Source organism: Balaenoptera borealis, assembly GCF_965194805.1.
Source record: "Balaenoptera borealis genome assembly, chromosome: 8".
Lineage (NCBI taxonomy): Eukaryota > Metazoa > Chordata > Mammalia > Artiodactyla > Balaenopteridae > Balaenoptera > Balaenoptera borealis.
The window spans coordinates 77,799,189-77,818,676 of record NC_138865.1 but is presented as its reverse complement, the minus strand read 5'-3'; the positions used below and the strand labels follow the sequence as shown (position 1 = coordinate 77,818,676).

General features: G+C 38.8%; 1 protein-coding gene across 11 annotated transcripts in view; it reads left to right on the top strand.

Moving 5' to 3' along the window:
* The window catches only part of TRPM6 (transient receptor potential cation channel subfamily M member 6), a 217,030-nt gene that overhangs the window by 72,937 nt on the left and 124,605 nt on the right, over nucleotides 1–19,488 (top strand). For 10 of the 11 annotated variants that reach the window (XR_014247276.1, XM_082401319.1, XM_082401318.1 and 7 more), the window contains one exon: nucleotides 18,287–18,366. Coding sequence is in view for 9 of the 11 variants with exons in the window: in XM_082401319.1 (XP_082257445.1) it covers nucleotides 18,287–18,366 (80 nt within the window). In the remaining 2 variants the exon portion in view is untranslated. Of the gene's footprint in view, nucleotides 1–3; nucleotides 18,367–19,488 lie in introns of those variants that run through there. The other variant, XM_082401316.1, reaches the window with a different exon arrangement.

Here is a 19,488-nt window from a genome sequence, read left to right as displayed (position 1 = left end):
AGTGCTTTAAAACACTAAGAATATGGATATCATACACAGGATTTTGAGCATTTGTTCCTAGGGAGAGGGTGGTTCATTATTAACTACCAATGTGGGAACTGAGTTCTTCAGTTTCTTTTTCCCTGTGTACAAATTTTGGTGTTTGATTTTTCATTTGCTTTGGATTCTTCCATAACTGGTAAAGCATTAGATACTCTGGCCTGACTGACACCTGGGTTTGGTGAGAATCTGGCTGTTTCTTAGGTATCCTTCACCACCACCACCACGGGGTCAGGGGGTTGAAAATCATTTGAGATGGAACCCAGCAGGAACCTACTTTTTGGGGCCAAAATTGGGGATTAGTACCCTCTGAAAGTATTAAACTTGCTTTAATAGACAAGGGTGTGAATAACATGTTGAGTTGATTGTACCCCAGAGGAGAGGGAAAGACCCAGGCAGAATATTGGCGATTTGCCACAAATTTTGGTCTTATCTTGCCCATGTACAATTCTCTATCATAGCTAAGTTTTTTTGGCAGGACTTCTATGACAAAACTCAAGCATTTGGTAAATATTGGACCTGAAATATGTCTTGCCTCTTTTTCTTTCGCCCTGGGTTTTTTATCATGGGTTTTCCGTATAGGCTGGAAAGCCCAACCATTTTCAGAATGATTCCCTTCACACTTCTGGTAGAATCATCCAGTATTGGAACCGAAAGTGGCCATCCTACCTGTAACTGTTATTTCTTTGTGTCACATCAGAAATCTACACAGCAACTATTTTCCTGTTTAAAAAAAACAAAAAACAAAAAAACAAAACATGGTTAGGTAAGGTATTGTGATGTGGGTCTCAGTTGTGATTTTTCTCTTTTTTACTTCTTAGTTTGACTGAACTTGTATATACACATAGCTCAGAGACAAATAACTCCATAAGGTTCATTACTAAAAACAGCAGAACCTCTATCATTTTCTTCTTTTCAGAAAGAGCAGTCATGTTCATCTCTTTTAGCTGGCTGGTACTTCCCTGTGTCTCTAAATAATGCTTATATTGCTCACTCTTGATTTTTCAGGTTTAGTCATCATGTACTGACTTTCCAGCATGGAATATGAGTATTTAGCTTTCTTTTGAGTTCCTTCACCTGCCACTCACATGCATCCTTCCTGTTCTTCCATCTATCTTCAGAATGTAGCTAACTGATAATTTTTATTTAGGTCAATATTTAGTTCAGTCAACATTACTATGCCTTCCTATCCACTATTAAGAACCGGATTATGTACTACATGATTACTTTCCCTTCCTTACTATTGTTTTCCCCTAGAGCTGTCTTTCTGTGTGTGTTTGCAGAATTTTCTATGGAGTTTTCACTAATTTAACCACAGGTTCTTTGCCAGTTGTCTAAATCTTCTCTCAAGATCTTCCAGTGCAACAGCTATTTCAGTCAATTTTATCTTGTTGAATATTGCTCTTTGACCTGCTTTGCCTGTCCAGAATGGTAGCCCTTGATGTTGGATACACAGCTGTTACTTCTCTTTTTACCATCATTTTGGAGATTCCCTTTGCCTCTCTCTTATGCTGGATCCTGTTTCTTGTCTCCCATGTCTTCTTCTTTCTTGATTATTTCCCATTGTTTTGGTGGAGCACATTCTCCAGTAGGTCTCTGAGAAAGGGTACATGTAAGGTAAACTGAATCAACATATTCTTTTAAAAAAATTTTTTTAAATTTTATATTGGAGTATAGCCGATTAACAATGTTGTGATAGTTTCAGGTGCACAGCAAAGCGACTTAGCCATACATATGCATGTATCCATTCTCCCCCAAACTCCGCTCCCATTCAGGCTGCCACATAACATTGAGCAGAGTTACCTGTGCTATGTGTCATGAGAATGAATCAATGTATTCTTATGACATATTATCCTTCCAGACTTTTTTTCCTTAAAAAAGTTCCACTGACAATACAAAAATAAGTTCTTTTGGTAAATAATTAAAACACTACAAATAGAAATTCAAACAGAAAGTTCCCTTTCTATCCTTTGTCCTCATTGCCCTTCAATCCAGAGGTACTCAAACCGTTGGGTTTGTAGCATATTATTTAGGTATATTATTATATACGTATGTATTTATTGTTTTGATTTGTGCATTTGCTTTTACATAAAGGGAATTATACTGTATATTGATATGCAACCTGATTCCTTTAAAAATAGTTCTTGGACATCTTTCCATGTCAATACATATTGATCCTTTCTTGGCTCATATGTTCAGATGAGCTGGATCAATCAAGATCAAGCATATAGCATTTTCTGAGCAATCACTCTTCTAGATTCACTGAGCCAACAAATATTTACTGAGTGTCAACTGTATGCTAAGTCCTGTTCCCAGGACCTGGGAATATATAGTTAACAAAACTTTTATTTTTGAGGTAAAGAGGGATAGTGAGATGGTTCTAGATGATGGAATTGAGCTTAGCTGCAGCTTTAGTTAGCTTGTTTTTCCTCTCCTGGAGTACAGACATCATTCAATCAAGTCTGTCTGTCTGTCTGTCTCTTCCTCTGTATAAAATCGTGACCATTACAAATTGAACTCCATAACTTGTGTACCACCAGAGCAACAGAATCATATCCCTGAGATATAGAAATAGATTTTATGAATAAACAAATGTGATATATACATACAATGGAATATTATTCAGCCTTAAAAAGGAAGGAAATCCTGTTACATGCAACATCATGGATAAACCTTGAGGACGTTATGCAAAGTGAAATGGCTGGTCATGAAAAGACAAATATTGAATGGTTCTATTTATATGAGGTGTCTAAAGTAGTTCAATGCACAGAAAGAAAAAGTAGAATGTTGGTTGCTAGAGCCTGAGCAGACATGGAAATGAGAAGTTGTTTAATGGGTATAAAGTTCCATTTTTGCAAGATGAAAAAGTTATGGAGATTGAGTGCACAAAAATATAAATATAGTTAGTAATACTAAAACGCACACTATAAAATGGCTAAGATAGTAAATTGTACATGATGTGTATTTTACCACAATTTAAAAAAAATAAGAAAATTTTGACACAAATTCCACAGTGGGCTATGTCCTATACTTTGAATTCATGATTGAACCTGCTTTCAGCTGGGTTCAGCTTTTGCCTGAAATCATGGCTTTTCCAGGGCTTGGGGAGTGGGTAACAATACACTGCCCTGGAAACTCTTCTGATGGACTTGGCACCAGAACCTTTAGCATGTCCCCTTGTTGGGGACAGCCCAATGCTGCTTTTCCTTTTTCCACGAGTGTTTGCATTTCCATATCTCTGGGGAAAAGGTTCCTAAGTTGTTTATAGCACAGATAAACTTTGAGACTATTTCAGAGTTACACAATTGGGAGCAGTGAGAAGTGGTCATTTTGTTTGCCTTAGAGGTTTCATTCTTTCTCAGGCTTTGTAAGCACGTGCCTCTGCAAGAACCTCTTGGTCTGTTTTGATTGGAAAAGACGACTTTTACTCCATGGCACAGACAGGTGCCTTCCCTAGCCCTGGTTTTCCTGCATTTTCCCAGCTGGCATTTGCTTTCCAGACCTGGCCTGATGTGCAATGATCCTCTGCCATTTGCTGGCTCTGGATCTTGAAGCACTCCAAGATCGGATAAGGGTCAGATATCCCGGGATTGCAAATATGCTATGAGTTTTGATTGGAGAGATCAGCCTGGTGAATTGGGTTGTTCTTTATTCTTCCACCTCTCCCAACTATATGTGGGCATCATATAGAATTTCTTTCCAGGCAGACTCAAAGCCCAGTGGGGTGAATGACTATGAGCAACCAAAGTTCTCTCCTCACTTAGCCTATTGTGCACTCGGAGCTTCTTGTAAATAGTCATTTTTGACATGAGCAAACCACCTGGCCCAGGGGAAGAACCATTCCTGTTTATTAGGAACTTGTGCTTTCTGTAGCAGGGCTACTGGTAACCTTGGAGAAAACACGCTCTTGGGAGTCTTTCCCTGTCCTGAGAGTTTAACATTCTCTTTATCTTCCTTGGGCTATGGGCCAGGAGGACCGCTCAGGTTGCCCACACAAACCAGAGAGATTTAAGTCCAGGAAAAATTTGCTTGTGATTAGAAGGTCATAGAGCCTGAAAATCATATGCCATTTTGGAATGTCTAGCAAGTTCTTTCCTTTCTCACTAATTTCCCTCAGTTGCTGCCGAAAAAGGAACAGGATATGGTAATTGTAGACTCTCTAGAAATATCAGCAGGGAGGCCAGAAGAGTAATGAAAGAAACCAAGAGTCAGAAAAAGTAGTTTTACTGCTGATTGCGCACTCTCCTGGCCTCGGGCAAGTTAGGTTGGTTTCCTTATCTATAAAGCAAATGGCCACTATTTGCCGGCCACTTCTTTCTAAGGGCTCTGAATGTGCTTTGAGTTAGAGATTCCTTTGACAATCTGATAAAAGCAATAGATAATCGACTCAAAAACTCAAAGTAGAGTGGAAACCTGACCTGCTGGGCACTCACGCTTACTGGTCAGTGTAAGCTCTGTCTAAAAATGGCTGCCCACCCTTGGCCTTAGCAGATTGTTGCAAAGTTGGAATGCAAGCCTAGTATTGCCAGATTCTGGTTATTTATTTATTTATTTATTTTTAAATTAAATTTTATTCTTTTTAACTTTCCTTGTTGAGGAAAATGCAGATGTATAGATTCTTTCTTGAATGTGAAACCCCTGGGTTTTTACATTTTACTAGTTGCTTCAAAGATTTTTGAAAACACTTTTATGGACTGAACAAAACACATTTGTGGCCTGCTTTCTGCCTGTGGGCAGAAGTATATCTGTATTTCGTTTTCTACTATGGTTAAACCCAAATTATTTATGGGTTTATTTTTGGGCTTTTCTCTCTTTCTTTCTGTCTGTGCCACTCCCCCCTTAAAATTTTTTTAGCGGGTTTATTGAGCTATATTCACATATCATATAATTTACCCGCTTAAAGTATACAATTTCATGACTTTATTATCTTTACAGATTTGTGCATCCATCACCACAGTCAATTTTAGAACTTACTCATCATCCCTCACACTCCTTAGCTCTTAATCCCTAATCCCTCCCTCTCCACTAGCCCTAGGCAACCACTGATGTACTTTCTGCCTCTATAGATTTGCCTGTTCTGGGCATTTTATGTAAATAGACTCATACAATATGTATGCCTTTGTGACTGATTTCTTTCACTTAGCATAACATTTTCAAGTACTGGTATGTGTTATAGCATGTATCAGTACTTCATTCCTTTGTATTGCTGAATAATATTCCATTGTGTGGGTACCTCACATCTTATTTGTCCGTTCATCAGTTGATGGATATTTTTGTTGTTTTTGCTTCTTTGTCTGTACTGCTATGAACATTTGTGTACAGGTTTTTGTGTGGACATATGTTTTCATTTCTCTTGGGTAGACACCTAGAAATGGACTTGCTGGATCATATGGTAATTCTATGTTTAGCCTTTTGAGGGACCTCCAGACAGTTTTCCACAGCAGCTGCACCATTTTACATTCCCACCAGCAATCTATGAGAGTTCCAATTTCTCCCCATCCTAGCCAGTACTTTGTATTGTCTGAACTTTTGATTATAGCCATCCTAGTAGGTGTGAAGAGGTATCTCATTGTGGTTTAGATTTGCATCTAAATGATTAATGACTAATGATGTTGAGAATCTTTTCCTGTGTTCACTGGTCATTTGTATACCTTCTTTGGAGAAGAGTGTATTCAGACCCTTTGTGTGGCACTTATTTTTGATCCAGCTCTTGAGATTTTCTTATGAGAAATGCCCATCTTCATATCCACACAAAAGTTGTTATACAGTTTCTAGGGGTTCCTGACCCTCTTGATATCTCTCTATGGGTCTGAGGATACCCACAAGGATGTGGTATAAAGTGGAGATTTTTCTGGGCACTTCATATGCTTGATCTCACTCATTATTATCTATTAAGGACCTCATGGGATTTGTATGAGGATCAGATGTTCAGGAATGTGATTTGTAAACTCTAAAACACTATTCAGCTTCAAGGATTAATACAGGTGCAAATTCTGGGGGTAAATGATGGTGAAATGAAGTTGTTAAGGGCATGAACTTGAATCTGACTGCCTATGTTTGAATCCTAGTGTTATTTTTATGAGCTATTGTGTTCTTGGAAAAATTACTCAACCTCTCTGACTCCGAGTCCTCATTTGTAAAACGGATAATAACTGCACCTACTTCCCACATGCTCTTGGGCAGAGTTAGTATAAACAATGTGCTTTGTGTTGGGCAGGTGGGTGCATAGAAAGTGCTGAATGAATTCTTAGGTTGCTACTGTGGACTAAATGTTTGTGCCCCCCCAGAGTTCATATGTTGAAGTTCCAATCTACAATGTGATGCTATTTGGAGGTGAAACCTTTGGGAGGTAATTAGGTCTTGAGAGAGGAGCCCTCATGAATGGGATTAGTGTCCTTATAAGAAGAAACACAAGAGAGATGAGTGCTCTCTGCTATGTGGAGATACAGTAGGAAGGTGGCCTTTGTAAACCAGGAAGAGGGTTCTCACCAGAGCTCAACCATGAGGGCACCCTGATCTTGGACTTCCAGCCTCTAGAACGTTGAGAAATAAATGTTTGTGGTGTAAGCCACCCAGCCAATGGTATTCTGTTACAGTAACCCAACTGCCTAAGCTACCCACTATTTATATTATCTTATAGAACAGAACAGGTTATTAGCTTATAGTGGAGCAGGTTGGTCTTTGCATGTGAAAACAGCTTTCATCTTTCTGGAAAAAATAGTTTTCCTCTACTGATCTTTTAAAGAGCCAAGAGTTTTTTTGTAAAATGAATCTGTAATCTTAGGAAAGAGAATTTTCCTCCCAGAAGGATTTAAGTCCAGAGGGTACTTTACAGATCCTTAGCCTGGATCAGTTAATCCTGTCTAACCTTTGTTACCACTGTTAGTGTCTGCTTTAAAGTGATTTAAAACAAACAAACAAAAAACAAACCCCCCAATCTTTGTCCTTATCTGGCCTAGAGAAACTCAGTTTCCAAGTAGGCAGTTTTGCTCTGTGATCAGGTCAAGTGAGTAGACATTGTTGGATTAAAACAAAGAGGGTCCAAAGTCTTAAGATTTAAACGCTTTATAGTATTAGCTAGAGTCTTTAGGGCAGTCTTTTTTTTTTTTTTGGCTACACCGTATGGCTTGTAGGATCTTAGTTCCCCAACCAGGGATTGAACCCAGGCCCTCTCGGCAGTGAGAGTGTGGAGTCTTAACCACTGGACCGCCAGGGAATTCCCTAAGACAGCCTTAAGAAAGGCAAACTAGGAGGGAGTCAGTGAATTGACATAAGTCTTTACAGATTGGATCTTTGTTCTTGGATGAAATAAAGAGGCAAGCCTCTCCGGGTCATGTTTTGGTTTCTTGAGCTGCTTACAGATGCTACCTTTTTTTTTTTTTGGCCACACTGCATGGCCTGTGGGATCTTAGTTCCCTCACCAGGGATCGAACCTACGTCTCCTGCATTGGAAGTGTGGAGTCTTAACCACTGGACCGCTAGGGAAGTCCCTTACAGCCACTGCCTTTGAAAGAGAAACCACATTTTGAGAAACAACTCTTTCAGTGGAGACATTTCAGATGGAAAGTGCATCTTGCTGGCTGGTGTTCGGGTTCAGCAAATACTGAGTGTGAAAAGCAGGGTGATAGATGAAGGAATAGGAGCCATTTACCCAGAGGAGGACCTCTGAGGCCCTTCTCTGTGGGGTCTCCTTGATGTCAGAGTCTTTCATTTCAGTTTAAATGAAGGGAAGAGCTCTGTAAGGTTCAGGCCAGGAGAGAGTTTCTGAGAATTATTGGAATCCCAGTATTTTGTCAGTTTTATTCTCTGACCCACAGATAATGATTCGTGTGTCTGTGTGTGGCGTGTGGATTTTGTTAAAGAAAATTTTTTCATGACATTGTTAAAATAGCAAGGAAGACCAGTCAAGAAAAAATGACTGCAATGTGGGTTTTGCAGGAGGGAAGAGAGATCAGGCTCAACTCCAAATACGAGGAAAGTGGAGATTTATTGCCAAGGAGCAGGATGGGGTCAGTGGATGGAAAAGGGTCAAGAGGAAACATCAAGACTAGGGGGATTCTTGCTAAACCAACTCAACAGGATTCTTGCTGAAGGTGGGCCAGAGTAGAGTGATCAGATAGCAAGCATGGGAGATTTTTGCTAAATTAACTCAGCAGGATTCTTGATAAAAATGGACTAAATGGGCCAAGGACAGAGCCCAAGTTTGGGTCCTAGTTAGAAAGAGGACTCAAGTCAGAAAGAGCCTGACTCAAGTTTGGTCAAGGGAGAGAGTCTTCCTCAGTTTGCAGCTGGAGGTGACTAAGGTAGAACATTCTTCTTTATAATACAGTCAATCACAAAATAGGTGAGCATTTGAGCAACACATTCTTTAAAGAAAAAAGCTGCTTTTCTTTTGTTTAATCACTCTTTTAGAATTGCCTTTTTAGGTCATTTCATGGTCTCTTCCTTATGGATAGAGTATATTTGTTCTCATCTTAAAATAGCAGAAGAAATTAAATGCAGAAGAAATGTCTTAATAATCAAAACCCAGTGAAAATGAAAACCTGTTGTGTCGTTTGGCTTCTCAATGACTTAGAGAAAGGCATTGTGCAGTAGCTATGTTCCCTTTTCCTTCCTGAATTGCATCAAAAGTACAGTCAGTTTCTAAACAACAACACTGGAACTTTGAAAATCAAGTATAACAGCCAGAAACAGAAGTTGGGAAATTTTTTCCTAGCAAATGAGATTTCATATCTGCCAACAACTGTTACAGAATTCTTGGTACCCCACTGACAGACTTCTGATTCTCAACTTACTGGACTACCCTCATTCCATTAAAACATCTTTTTCCTCCTTGAATTTTAGGGGAATTGTTTGTTCTGGATGTGATTTTTTTTTTTTTTTTTTGAAACAAAGAAAAAAAACCAACCTGATCTGTACCCTACCCTAAATCTCTCAGCTTAAATTAAGATAAAAATCTTTACGATTTCTATCTTTTAAATTAAGTTGAACATCTCAAAGATATTTTTTAAAAAATTAAGTTAAAAAATCCTAAAGCTGAAGGTTAAAATCTTATATTAATATACAAGATTTAGGGGAGGGAATATTCTTAGTTGATAACCGGTAGAAAACTCTTGGAAAAGAATTTATCAAAATTGCATCCTGTGGAAACAAGTGTGTGATATCCTCAAAGATGATCCTTGATTTAATATATTTAGGGAAACAATGGATAGTTTATCTGTTCTGGAGAGTCATAATACTTCCATGTGCTTGTATGAGCAGAAAACATTTTCTTCTTTCTTATCTGTTGTACCGGTGGCTTTTATACCATTTGCAAAATTCCCTATTAAGAAAAAGTTACTGGGGCCTGGCTTACATGTTCCATGAATGATAGAGTACAGGCTTAGAGTAAAAGAACTAAGAGTGGCAGTTTAACAATTATAACATTATAGCAAATCTGTTTTGTTTGTTTTTTGCTATGTAGCAATTAGGCACACAGTTGTAAAATGTTTACCTAAAGTAATTATAATTAATTTTTTTTAATGGAAGTGGAGTACCTAAGTGTAGCTAAAGGAATGCTCATGAAAATTTACAGCTGCACAACTGGACGGCTGGAAATTATTTTAACAACCCCTGGAGTGAATTAGCCAGGAAGAACAGTATTTCTCCAGTTTGCTGATAGAGATTTCTTACAGACTAGAGAAGAAAACACACTTACCTTGCTCTTGCTCCCCGCTTCCTTTCCTTTCTCTATACCTTGCCCTGACTGCCCATTAATCTCCAATTACATTTACTCTTATTTTTTACTGTAAATTCCTATTCCCTCTGTTTAGTTGTCTGCAGACCCTCATAACCTGGGGCACACATTTTTTGGTTAGTATATGAGGGACATTCCTGGAAAATTGTGTGGCAGTTTCTCCATAGGGTGATCAGTGGGATACTATTGGTGTTCCCCGTCTATCTTTTAAGTTTGGTGGATCCTCTACGGAGAGAGCATTTCATATGCTTTGTGGTTCATAGAATACATACTGTACTGTACTGATGTTGTACTGTAGAGAGCTGGTAATAGAAAGGGGCACTGTGACTGCACGTGTATCTCCTGCCTTCCTTTCTCTCTGGTTAAGATGAGCAAAGGAGAATGATGAGATTTGCAGCCATCAGAGCTAAATGGTCTATGACTTTCTATAGAACATTGATTATAGGGTCTGGGGCAAAATTACCAAGAAGGGAAAGTTTGCCACTCCACTCCTTGCGTCTGTCAGAAGAGGAAGCATTTTCTTCAAGGCTGAGCCTTCCTCCTTGGCTATTCATACCATTTTTTTCCCCTGCTCCCCACCCCCAAAGTCTCAAGTCGTCTTTACTCTCTCTTGCATCTTCACTCTCCTTTATCTACATACAAGGTTCAAACTTTCTTAACATAAGATAAACTTTCTTTCAACTTTGCCTATTGAACATAGTGTAAAAGAATGCTGGTGCTGGTATTTGATAGAAACTGCTCCTGCTCTGTAGAGGTGATAATCACTGTATTTATCTCACAGTTGTGAATATTACTTTAGCTAGCGTGTAAAGCATTTAGCCCAGCCCTTGGCATATATGAAAGTCTACGTTAACATTGGCTTTTGCTTTACTTTGTTGATCTAGTGGCTGTTTTTATTTCTTTCTCCTAAGGATATCTTACGCTAGCTTTCTTCTCTGTTTTACAAACTATTTCCTGACTCTCTCTCAATCTATTTGTTTGTCATGGACAAAAATTGTCCTCCTTACTTTGTTTTCAATATTAAACACTTCTCAGTTTTTCTTTGAAACTACCTATTTTTGTAATAATGCAAACATTTTTATTAAAGAGAAAAACTTTCTCCCTTCTTATCTTCAGGTATCATGTTACCATCCTGATTAGTAACTCTCTGTTTTTATTCCCTGAACTCTTCTACACGCTATGCTTAGATGCTCCCAGAGGTTCCTGGCTCTTTTACCTTCTCTGTTCTCTGCTCCCCAGTGACTTTGTGGCTTTTGCCATACCTTAACATCGTTGTCCTCTGAATCCTCCCCCAGGCCTAAATCTCTGCATTTCTAACCACCACCGAATTTCATCAACCACCTTTCAAAACCTTTGTCATCTTTCAAGGACTTTCCTAAGTTTTGTGTCCTCCATGAAGACTCCCCAAATACTGGCAGACAGAAGGGATTTCTACTTCCAAGGAGTCCCACAGCTTGCTCTTGTGCCATACTTGGTATCTATTAGTAAACATAGTTTCTTCTCTTTTGGTGTTGGTCTTTGGGACACAATTTTATTTATTTATTTTTATTACAATCATATGATATGCCCATCAAAGTATTTTGAATGAATGAATGAAGCTATTATTCTTGGCGGTATCAAATTTTTTTTTTTTTTTTAAAGTAGAGGGAAGGATTATTTATTTATTTATTTATTTATTTTTGGCTGTGTTGGGTCTTCATTTCATGCGAAGGCTTTCTCTAGTTGCGGCAAGCGGGGGCCACTCTTCATCGCGGTGCGCGGGCCTTTCACTATCGCGGCCTCTCTTGTTGCGGGGCACAGACTCCAGACGCGCAGGCTCAGTAGTTGTGGCTCACGGGCCTAGTTGCTCCGCGGCATGTGGGATCTTCCCAGACCAGGGCTCGAACCCGTGTCCCCTGCATTGGCAGGCAGATTCTCAACCACTGCGCCACCAGGGAAGCCCGATATCAATATTTTAAAGGAAGAATGGGTAAACTGATAGAATATATGCTGCCTATGGGTTCTGGAGGGCTGATAACCACACTTATCATGCTTCAATGACATCTTTGGGAGGAGGGATGTGGTAGGTACTAAAGTCAGCTGTTAAATTAAAAATGAATGCAGTCAAAATTATCCTTCAAAAGTCCCTTACATTGCTTAGAAAGAGAAGTACGTGAAGATTTGGTCTCTTAATTGCTTTTTCTCTATGTTGGAACTTTCTTCAGTTGAGCACCAGATTAAATAGGGGATGTTGAAATACTACAGTGCAATCACTGAGATGAGATAGGCAGACTTAAGACATGCATGTGGGACCTGAGACCAACCAGGAAACAGTAGGTCCTGTCTCTCACTCACACTCAACCCTAGTGCCTATGAGGTCACTTTGGGGCAGTGGTCTTTCATGTGTGGTATCCCCGGGGACTCCTTGGGATCTTTGAGACCCTTTCAAAGGTCCTCAGAATCAAAATTATTACTTTTTAAAAAATATGTATTTATTTATTTATTTTTGGCTGTGCTGGGTCTTAGTTGCGGCACACAGGATCTTCGTTGCAGCATGCAGACTTCTTAGTTGCGTCACGCAGACTCAGTTGCAGCACGTGGACTCTTAGTTGCGGCATGCATGCGGGATCTAGTTCCCCAACCAGGGATCAAACCCAGGCCCCCTGCATTGGGAGTGCAGAGACTTACCCACTGGACCACCAGGGAAGTCCCCAAATTATTATCATTGGGTTTTTTTGGCTGCATTGGGTCCTCGTTGCTGTGCGTGGGCTTTCTCTAGTTGCGGGGACTACTCGTCGTTGCCGTGCGAGGGCTTCTCATTGCGGTGGCTTCTCTTGTTGAGGAGCACAGCCTCTAGGAACGTGGGCTCAGTAGTTGTGGCTCGCGGGCTCTAGAGCGCAGGCTCATAGCTGTGGCTCACGGGCTTAGTTGCTCCGCGGCATGTGGGATCTTCCTGGACCAGGGATCGAACCTGTGTCCCCTGCACTGGCAGGTGGATTCTTAACAACTGTGCCACCAGGGAAGTCCCCCAAAATTATTTTTATAATGGTACATTATTTCCCTGTTTTACTCATTCTATCATGAGCATACAGTGGAGTTTTCCTGAGGTTACATGACAAATCCATAATATCTAAAAAGGCTATTAAAATACTATTTCCTTTTTCCAACTCCATGTCTATGTGAGGCCAATTCTTTTTATATACTTCAACCAAAAACACTTTGTAACAGATTGAATGCAGAAGCAGATATGAGAATCCAGCTGTCTTAAGCCAGACAAAAATACAATGCTCTTCTCATAAACCTTATAAAAATATTTTTCATGAAAAATATGTTATTTATTTTAACATGTAATAGGTTTACCATAATTATTTTAAAATTATCTAATGGGTAAATACTTTAAAAAGTCCCAGTTCTAATTTTGAATATGTAAATATTGGTAGCTATACTCTATAAGTGAAAGCTTTGTGGAGGTCCTTGGTAAATTTAATGACTGTGAAGGAGTCCTAAACCCCAAAAGTTTGAGAACTGCTGCTCTTGGGCATACTATACTCCTGAATGTGGAATGGCATTGATATTGCCCATACTTCAACCTTTTATATCTTCTTCTCACCTTTCTTCTAGTCCTCTTTCATTCTTTTTTATTTTCCACTTTTTAAAAATTGAAGTATAGTTAGTTTACAATGATGTATTAGTTTCAAGTGTACAGCAAAGTGATTCAGCTATATATATATATATATATACACACACACACACACACACACACATATACATATATGCATGTATTCTTTTTCAGATTCTTTTCCATTATAGATTATTACAAGATATTGAGTACAGTTCCCTGTGCTATATAGTAGGTCCTTGTTATTTACCTATTTTATATATAGTAGTGTGTGTCTGTTAATCCCAAACTCCTAATTTATCCCTCCCCACCTCTCCCCATCCCCCCGCTATCCCCTTTGGTAACCGTAAGTTTGTTTTCTATGCCTGTTAGTCTATTTGTATTTTGTAAAAAAATTCATTTGTATCTTTTTTAGATTCTCCATATAAGTGATATCATATAATATTTGTCTTTGTCTGACTGACTTCACTCAATATGATAAGCCCTCTCTCAGTCTTTTAGCAAAGATTTTGAATTTGTCCAAGTTAAATATGTGGTATGTGTCTGCATGGAATTTCAAGAAGCATTGTTCTTTCTGCCGTGTTACACTTAGAAAATGAAACAAGTAGTCTTCATTGTATAAATAAACCTTACTGTGGATGACATAAATGAAATTGCCTTTAACCTGTAATTCCTAATAAAGGCTTTATTGTCTCAGAGGATGGTGGGTTTTCTAAAAGTCAGTTATTTGAGTATAGCTCCACTAATAGTGAAGCTTCACTCCAAGAAATTGTTTTTTAGACTATGTAGTTCACTTGGATGTAGTCCTAGTAAAGTTTTGGATAATTTAACAAGATATTTGTAGCATAAATGAAGACCATCTGTGTACTTGGATAACATATTTGTGGATATTTTGCTGGGTGGAAATTGGAAATTGAGTATATCTCACTTGGAAACCTTAATAGATTAGAGTGGTTATACAACAAATAGGCCCAGCATTCAGTTAAACTCTGTATTTCACTTTCCATGGGCAGTTGTAAAGAACACCCATAAGGGAAACCTCCCATTTCCTTTTCCCTTCTTATCAAAATGATTTCACATGATCTGAAATTATAAACATCTTGTTTGCAAGTTTAATTCCCTAGGATACTGAATAAGGCTGAAGCATGTGTGACAAACAGAGGAAAGGATGTCTCCTCATTGCCATTTGAAATTGTGATTTTTGGACGAACATAAAGAGGGCTTCCACCAATCTGGGGAGTTGAGGGATGGGGTATGACATTTTAGTTTGAACTTTCATGATATGCTCTACTAAGTAGGTCACTGTTGAGTTCTTCTAATTCCCCATTAGGCTCTGTGGAGAATTCATAAATGTTTTACTCATGTACTCATGAGTTTATATAATCTAAACAGCCATTCTGAAGTTCTAAATGCTTTTGCTAAACAAGGCAGTATATGAACATTTCATATAAATTTCTCACCTAAACAGAAGAAGTGGCATTTTAGGGAATTGTGAGTTATTTAGTTGACATTCTATTAAAGATGTTACAAGAGAAAAAAAAAGAAAGAAGAAAAAAGAAATCATTACCAGCAAATAGTGCTTACCTCTAACTACCCAAAGAGAAGGAAACATGTAAGGTTATTTTGTGTTCTTTATGAAGTACTCCTAAATGCTGCCTTCTGGAAAGATTATTTACTGGAAAACCAGTGAGGTCAACTTGTGGCAGTGTTGGCGAGCCAGATCCTTGGGTTTGGGTTATTTTAGGTTTGGATGCCCTTTGCCTGAGACTCTTAATCTTGGATCAAGTGAGTCCCCCAAGGTATCCCTCAGATTGTGGACAAAACCCTGTAGGAGACCCTGAGCTGAGTCTTTGAAGTATACAGGCTGGCTTTGCACTGATGAGTCTCCCCAGCCAACAGATCGTGCGCTGTGGAAATCCATCTGCCTGGCACTCAGTTTGAAGAGGTCCTTGCTCCAAGGGAGGGACTGTATAGAGAAAATAAAAAATGTCAGTCTGGAGTCTGAAAATATTTTCTCTATTTGATCCATCCTGGTGCTTCCCTGCATGCTATAGATTCCATGATAAATAAACTAATGCTTATCTTGAAGTAGATTACAATAATGTTAAGAAAAAAACAACTGAATAGGTGCAATTAAACACTGTGAGTGCTGCGATGTATATAAGATAGAGTGGGGTCTATAAAAAGGAAGTAGTTTCACCTGGAAAAGTATTTTTTAAATGTTAAATTTTTTTTTAAGTATGAAAAAGTTTTAAAAAAGAAAATAAATTACTTGTTACCTGTGTGCCCTTCAACCCCCAATCACACAGTCCCCTGTTAAAAAAAAATCCATGCACATTTAGAAGGATTTTTTTTTTTTTTTTTTTTTTAAATCAAGGAATGCCTGTAAGACTATTCCTTCTCAGAGATTCCCCTGAGAAAGACTCTGTTATCTGGAAACCCTAAAAAGCCCCAGTGTAGAAATACTTTCAGTGACATCAGGAATTAATTCATGTATAGCTACCATTAGAGGATTAGTCTTTGGACATTTCTTTGCTATTCCCCAGTCCTGGGCTTGTATGTAAAATCTGATTATATTTTAGGGTAAGGCAAACTGTTTGTGCCAACACAGCCTGAGACCAACACTATTTCCCTTCTTTATCCTCTGCCTTTCCCTTCCCCAAATAACAACCACAGTTAAAACACAACTCTCCTGCCCCAGTATATAAAAAACACCCAGTCTGTCAAGACTGTCATGATAGTTGCAGAAATGACATATTCTCTGCCGTCAACGACAGTGTGCTGCTCCAAGTGGCAAACACATGTTGAGTATTTGGCCTTAATAGATTTGGGCTATTGAATCAGAGCTAACAAACATATGGTTCCTAATAGTTCTCTGTTGAACTGAACACGGGGGGACCTCTTCCATATGTGCTGAAGAGTATATTGCAAAGGCTACCATTATGAGGTAGAGGGAAAAAGTAAAATTCTAAATTGAGAATTGTTTGAAACACTTGCAAATTAAGCCTGCTTTTCTTTTCCTGTAGTTTTGAGATAAGATATGGGAGTTGCAGGAGGAAAGTTTCCATGTTCTTGTTATGGCACAGGTTTCCTGTTTACACCCTTGGAGAGAAAATTGTATACATGGATTCTTGAAGTTCTATTTTAAGTGTGTTCATTTTGTTGCTCATTCAACAATCATTGGGTTGGGCCCTGGGGCAACAGAAATGACTGGCATGGGGCCTGTAGGAGCTGGAGTCTAGTGGGGGAAAATGGACCCATAAAAGTCATTTGTTTGTAATATGAGAGGCTCTAGGAGGGAGATTTGGAGGTCAGGAAGTATTTTTCTATGAAAAAAATACATCAAAGTTAAGTTCCCATGCTACCAACCAAAAAGCTAATTTTTACCTTTGATATTACCAATAATAATAACTAAGCTTTACTGAGCCCGAATAAGTCCCAGGGAGAAATCTAAGCCTTAATTCCTTTCAGTAGCCCAATGAGGTATTACTGTTATTATTATCTCCTTTTTAATAGATGGGAAAACAGGCCTGAAGAAAGTAATTTGCCCACATAGTTCTACTAGACTCAGCTGTCTAGCCTTTTAAAAGAAGGGAGTGGTTGAGCATAGCTTGCTTAATTTGTATACATAGGCTCCTAAATTAGGGACCCTTTTTGGAGCTGTTTTTTAAAAATTAATTAATTAATTATGGCTGCGCCGGGTCTTAGTTGCGGCATGCGGACTCAGTTGTGGCATGCGGACTCTCAGTTGCAGCATGCATGCAGGATCTGGTTCCCTAACCAGGGATTGAACCTGGGCCCCCTGCATTGCGAGTGTGGAGTCTTACCCACTGGACCACCGTGGAAGTCCCTGGAGCCATTTTTAATAGGTAAATGTTACACATGAAGTTTAATGATATCAATTTGTTATCCGTTTCCTTCTTTTTATTCTAAGTTCCTTCAGAGTAAGAACTTTGTCTTATTTGCCATAGAATTCCCAGCATGCCATATGGAGGCCTATTTTAAAATATTTGTTGAATGCATTCAGATATTTTGAAATTCAGCCAATGGTAAGCCATGCTTATACAATGTGTATCAAATTGTCACCCTAAATAAAGAGGTAAACTGAGGCAAGCTTGAATGATCAGAAATTGAGTTTATTCAGGAATAGCAGAGGAATTGCAATTTGGGAAATGCATGCTGTAGCAAGCTACAGGCGAGTCTGTTGAGGGTTTGGGGCAGGGAGTTCAAAGAGGGGGACGTCCAGCCAGTGTCTAAGCAGTAAATTCATTGTCTTGAGGATGGAGAGAGATTCTTGGCATATGGTTATTGGTCAGGAAGTAAGTCTCGTCTTCCGTGAATCAAGCATTTATGGGAAATCAGTTTCTCAGTTAAGTTCCCTTCTGAGGGCACACGTGTGATATTCTCCATTCCATATCCTCCAGATTAGTTTTAGATTGAACTCTTTTACAGAATCTTGCTGAGGTTACATCTCTCCTCTGACACTCTTTCCAGCTTCCTGTCAAATCTTAGCCAAAGTGGGATTTTATAAGTGAGAATTCTGAAGTTTGAGAGCTTAATATTCACTCTGTAGGGTTATGGTACAAGATTTAAAAGTGACTTTTGGCAGAATTAAGAGAATGCTTCTGCTATATCTTTACTTCCTTGGTAGAGTTTTGTGCATTTAGGGATCTTTCACTTAAAATGAAATTGTGGACCAATTAACTTTGTGAATATTTTTGTGTTCACATTGGCTTATTTGTGTCTATGTTGTCTGTAATAGAAGCCAATAAATGCTTAGGGGTTTGGGGCTGGTCTTGGCATTTTAATTAGGGTCTATTATATTTAAGTATATCTTGCCTACCTGGACTACTGTGGTTATACTGTGTTCTCATTTAATGAGACTATGAAAATAATGACATTTTTCTATTCAGTCCCAGAAATCCTGGATTGAAGGAGTGTTCGACAAGAGAGAATGTAACAAAATCATACCCAGCTCAAAAGACCCTCACAGGTACAATTTTTAATTACATTTTTCTTTTTAAAGCAACAGTACTTGGAGGACTGTTTACTGAAATTTAGAGATATGACTTGTTTACCCTGATGGAGCCACTGTTAATATTGTGGTAGATTTCACTCTGCTGTTTTATCTTTGATGCTCCTGTTCCTCTTCCTGGGAGGATAGATACCAGGGAAATATCTAGTGCTACATCCATTCCACCGGGTTTGGATAAAAAATTTACAACTTTTGAGTACTGAATATTCAAAATAGTGTGACTTCCTTATCCCCAAGTGTCTGTGAATATAGTAACTGGGATATTTCAGGACTCCATGCTCAGATTATGCAAACAGTTAATTTTTTCCTCCTGCAGGCTTTTTACTTGAACAGATAATGGGCAGCAGAATGGAATGATTTGAGTTTGATTATTCTGAGTTCTTGACAACCCTTTGGAAGTTCCATTTGCAGAACAAAGTTCAAAACAGCAGCCAGTGAAAGATAGAGGAAGAGAGGTCTATGGAAAATTCCCCAGGGTAATCGGGTCCATGAAATTAAGATTGGGTAGCATTGCCCTGGGGGAAAAGAATTAAAAGGAAAGGAAAATAGGAGAGCAGTATTTTAATTAGGGGGACCACTCTATTTTTAGATTCTGCTGAGCATTTGGCCTTACATTCATTTGAAGTTTAGAAATCACAGCTCTATGCTCATGAAAGGTAGCATGGTGAGGCCACTGAAATTCTAGTTCTTTGGGAATGATGACTAAAATAGTGTTCTTTGCCTTTGTTAAATATTTACTAGTCCCACCCTCTTTGAGTTACCTGTGGCTTGTAAGCCCCGTGATTGGAAATCCTCATTTTACCTGCTTATAAAATGTTTACAGAATGAAAAGGCAGGGTAACCTTGTTTTTTCCCTTCATCTTTTATGAGATTTTGTAATATGATAGTGGCTGCAGTAGAAGGCACATTGAGTTCAGGTGGCTTCCACTGCTCTGTAAATGGAAAATCATCTTCACAGTCACCTTGAACCTCATGAAAAGTGGTAAACTATAGGTCATTAGCCCACAGACTCAAGAAGAGTATCAGTGATCATAATTCCATGAATGGTCAAAGATATACTACTTTTTATGGGAAAAAAGC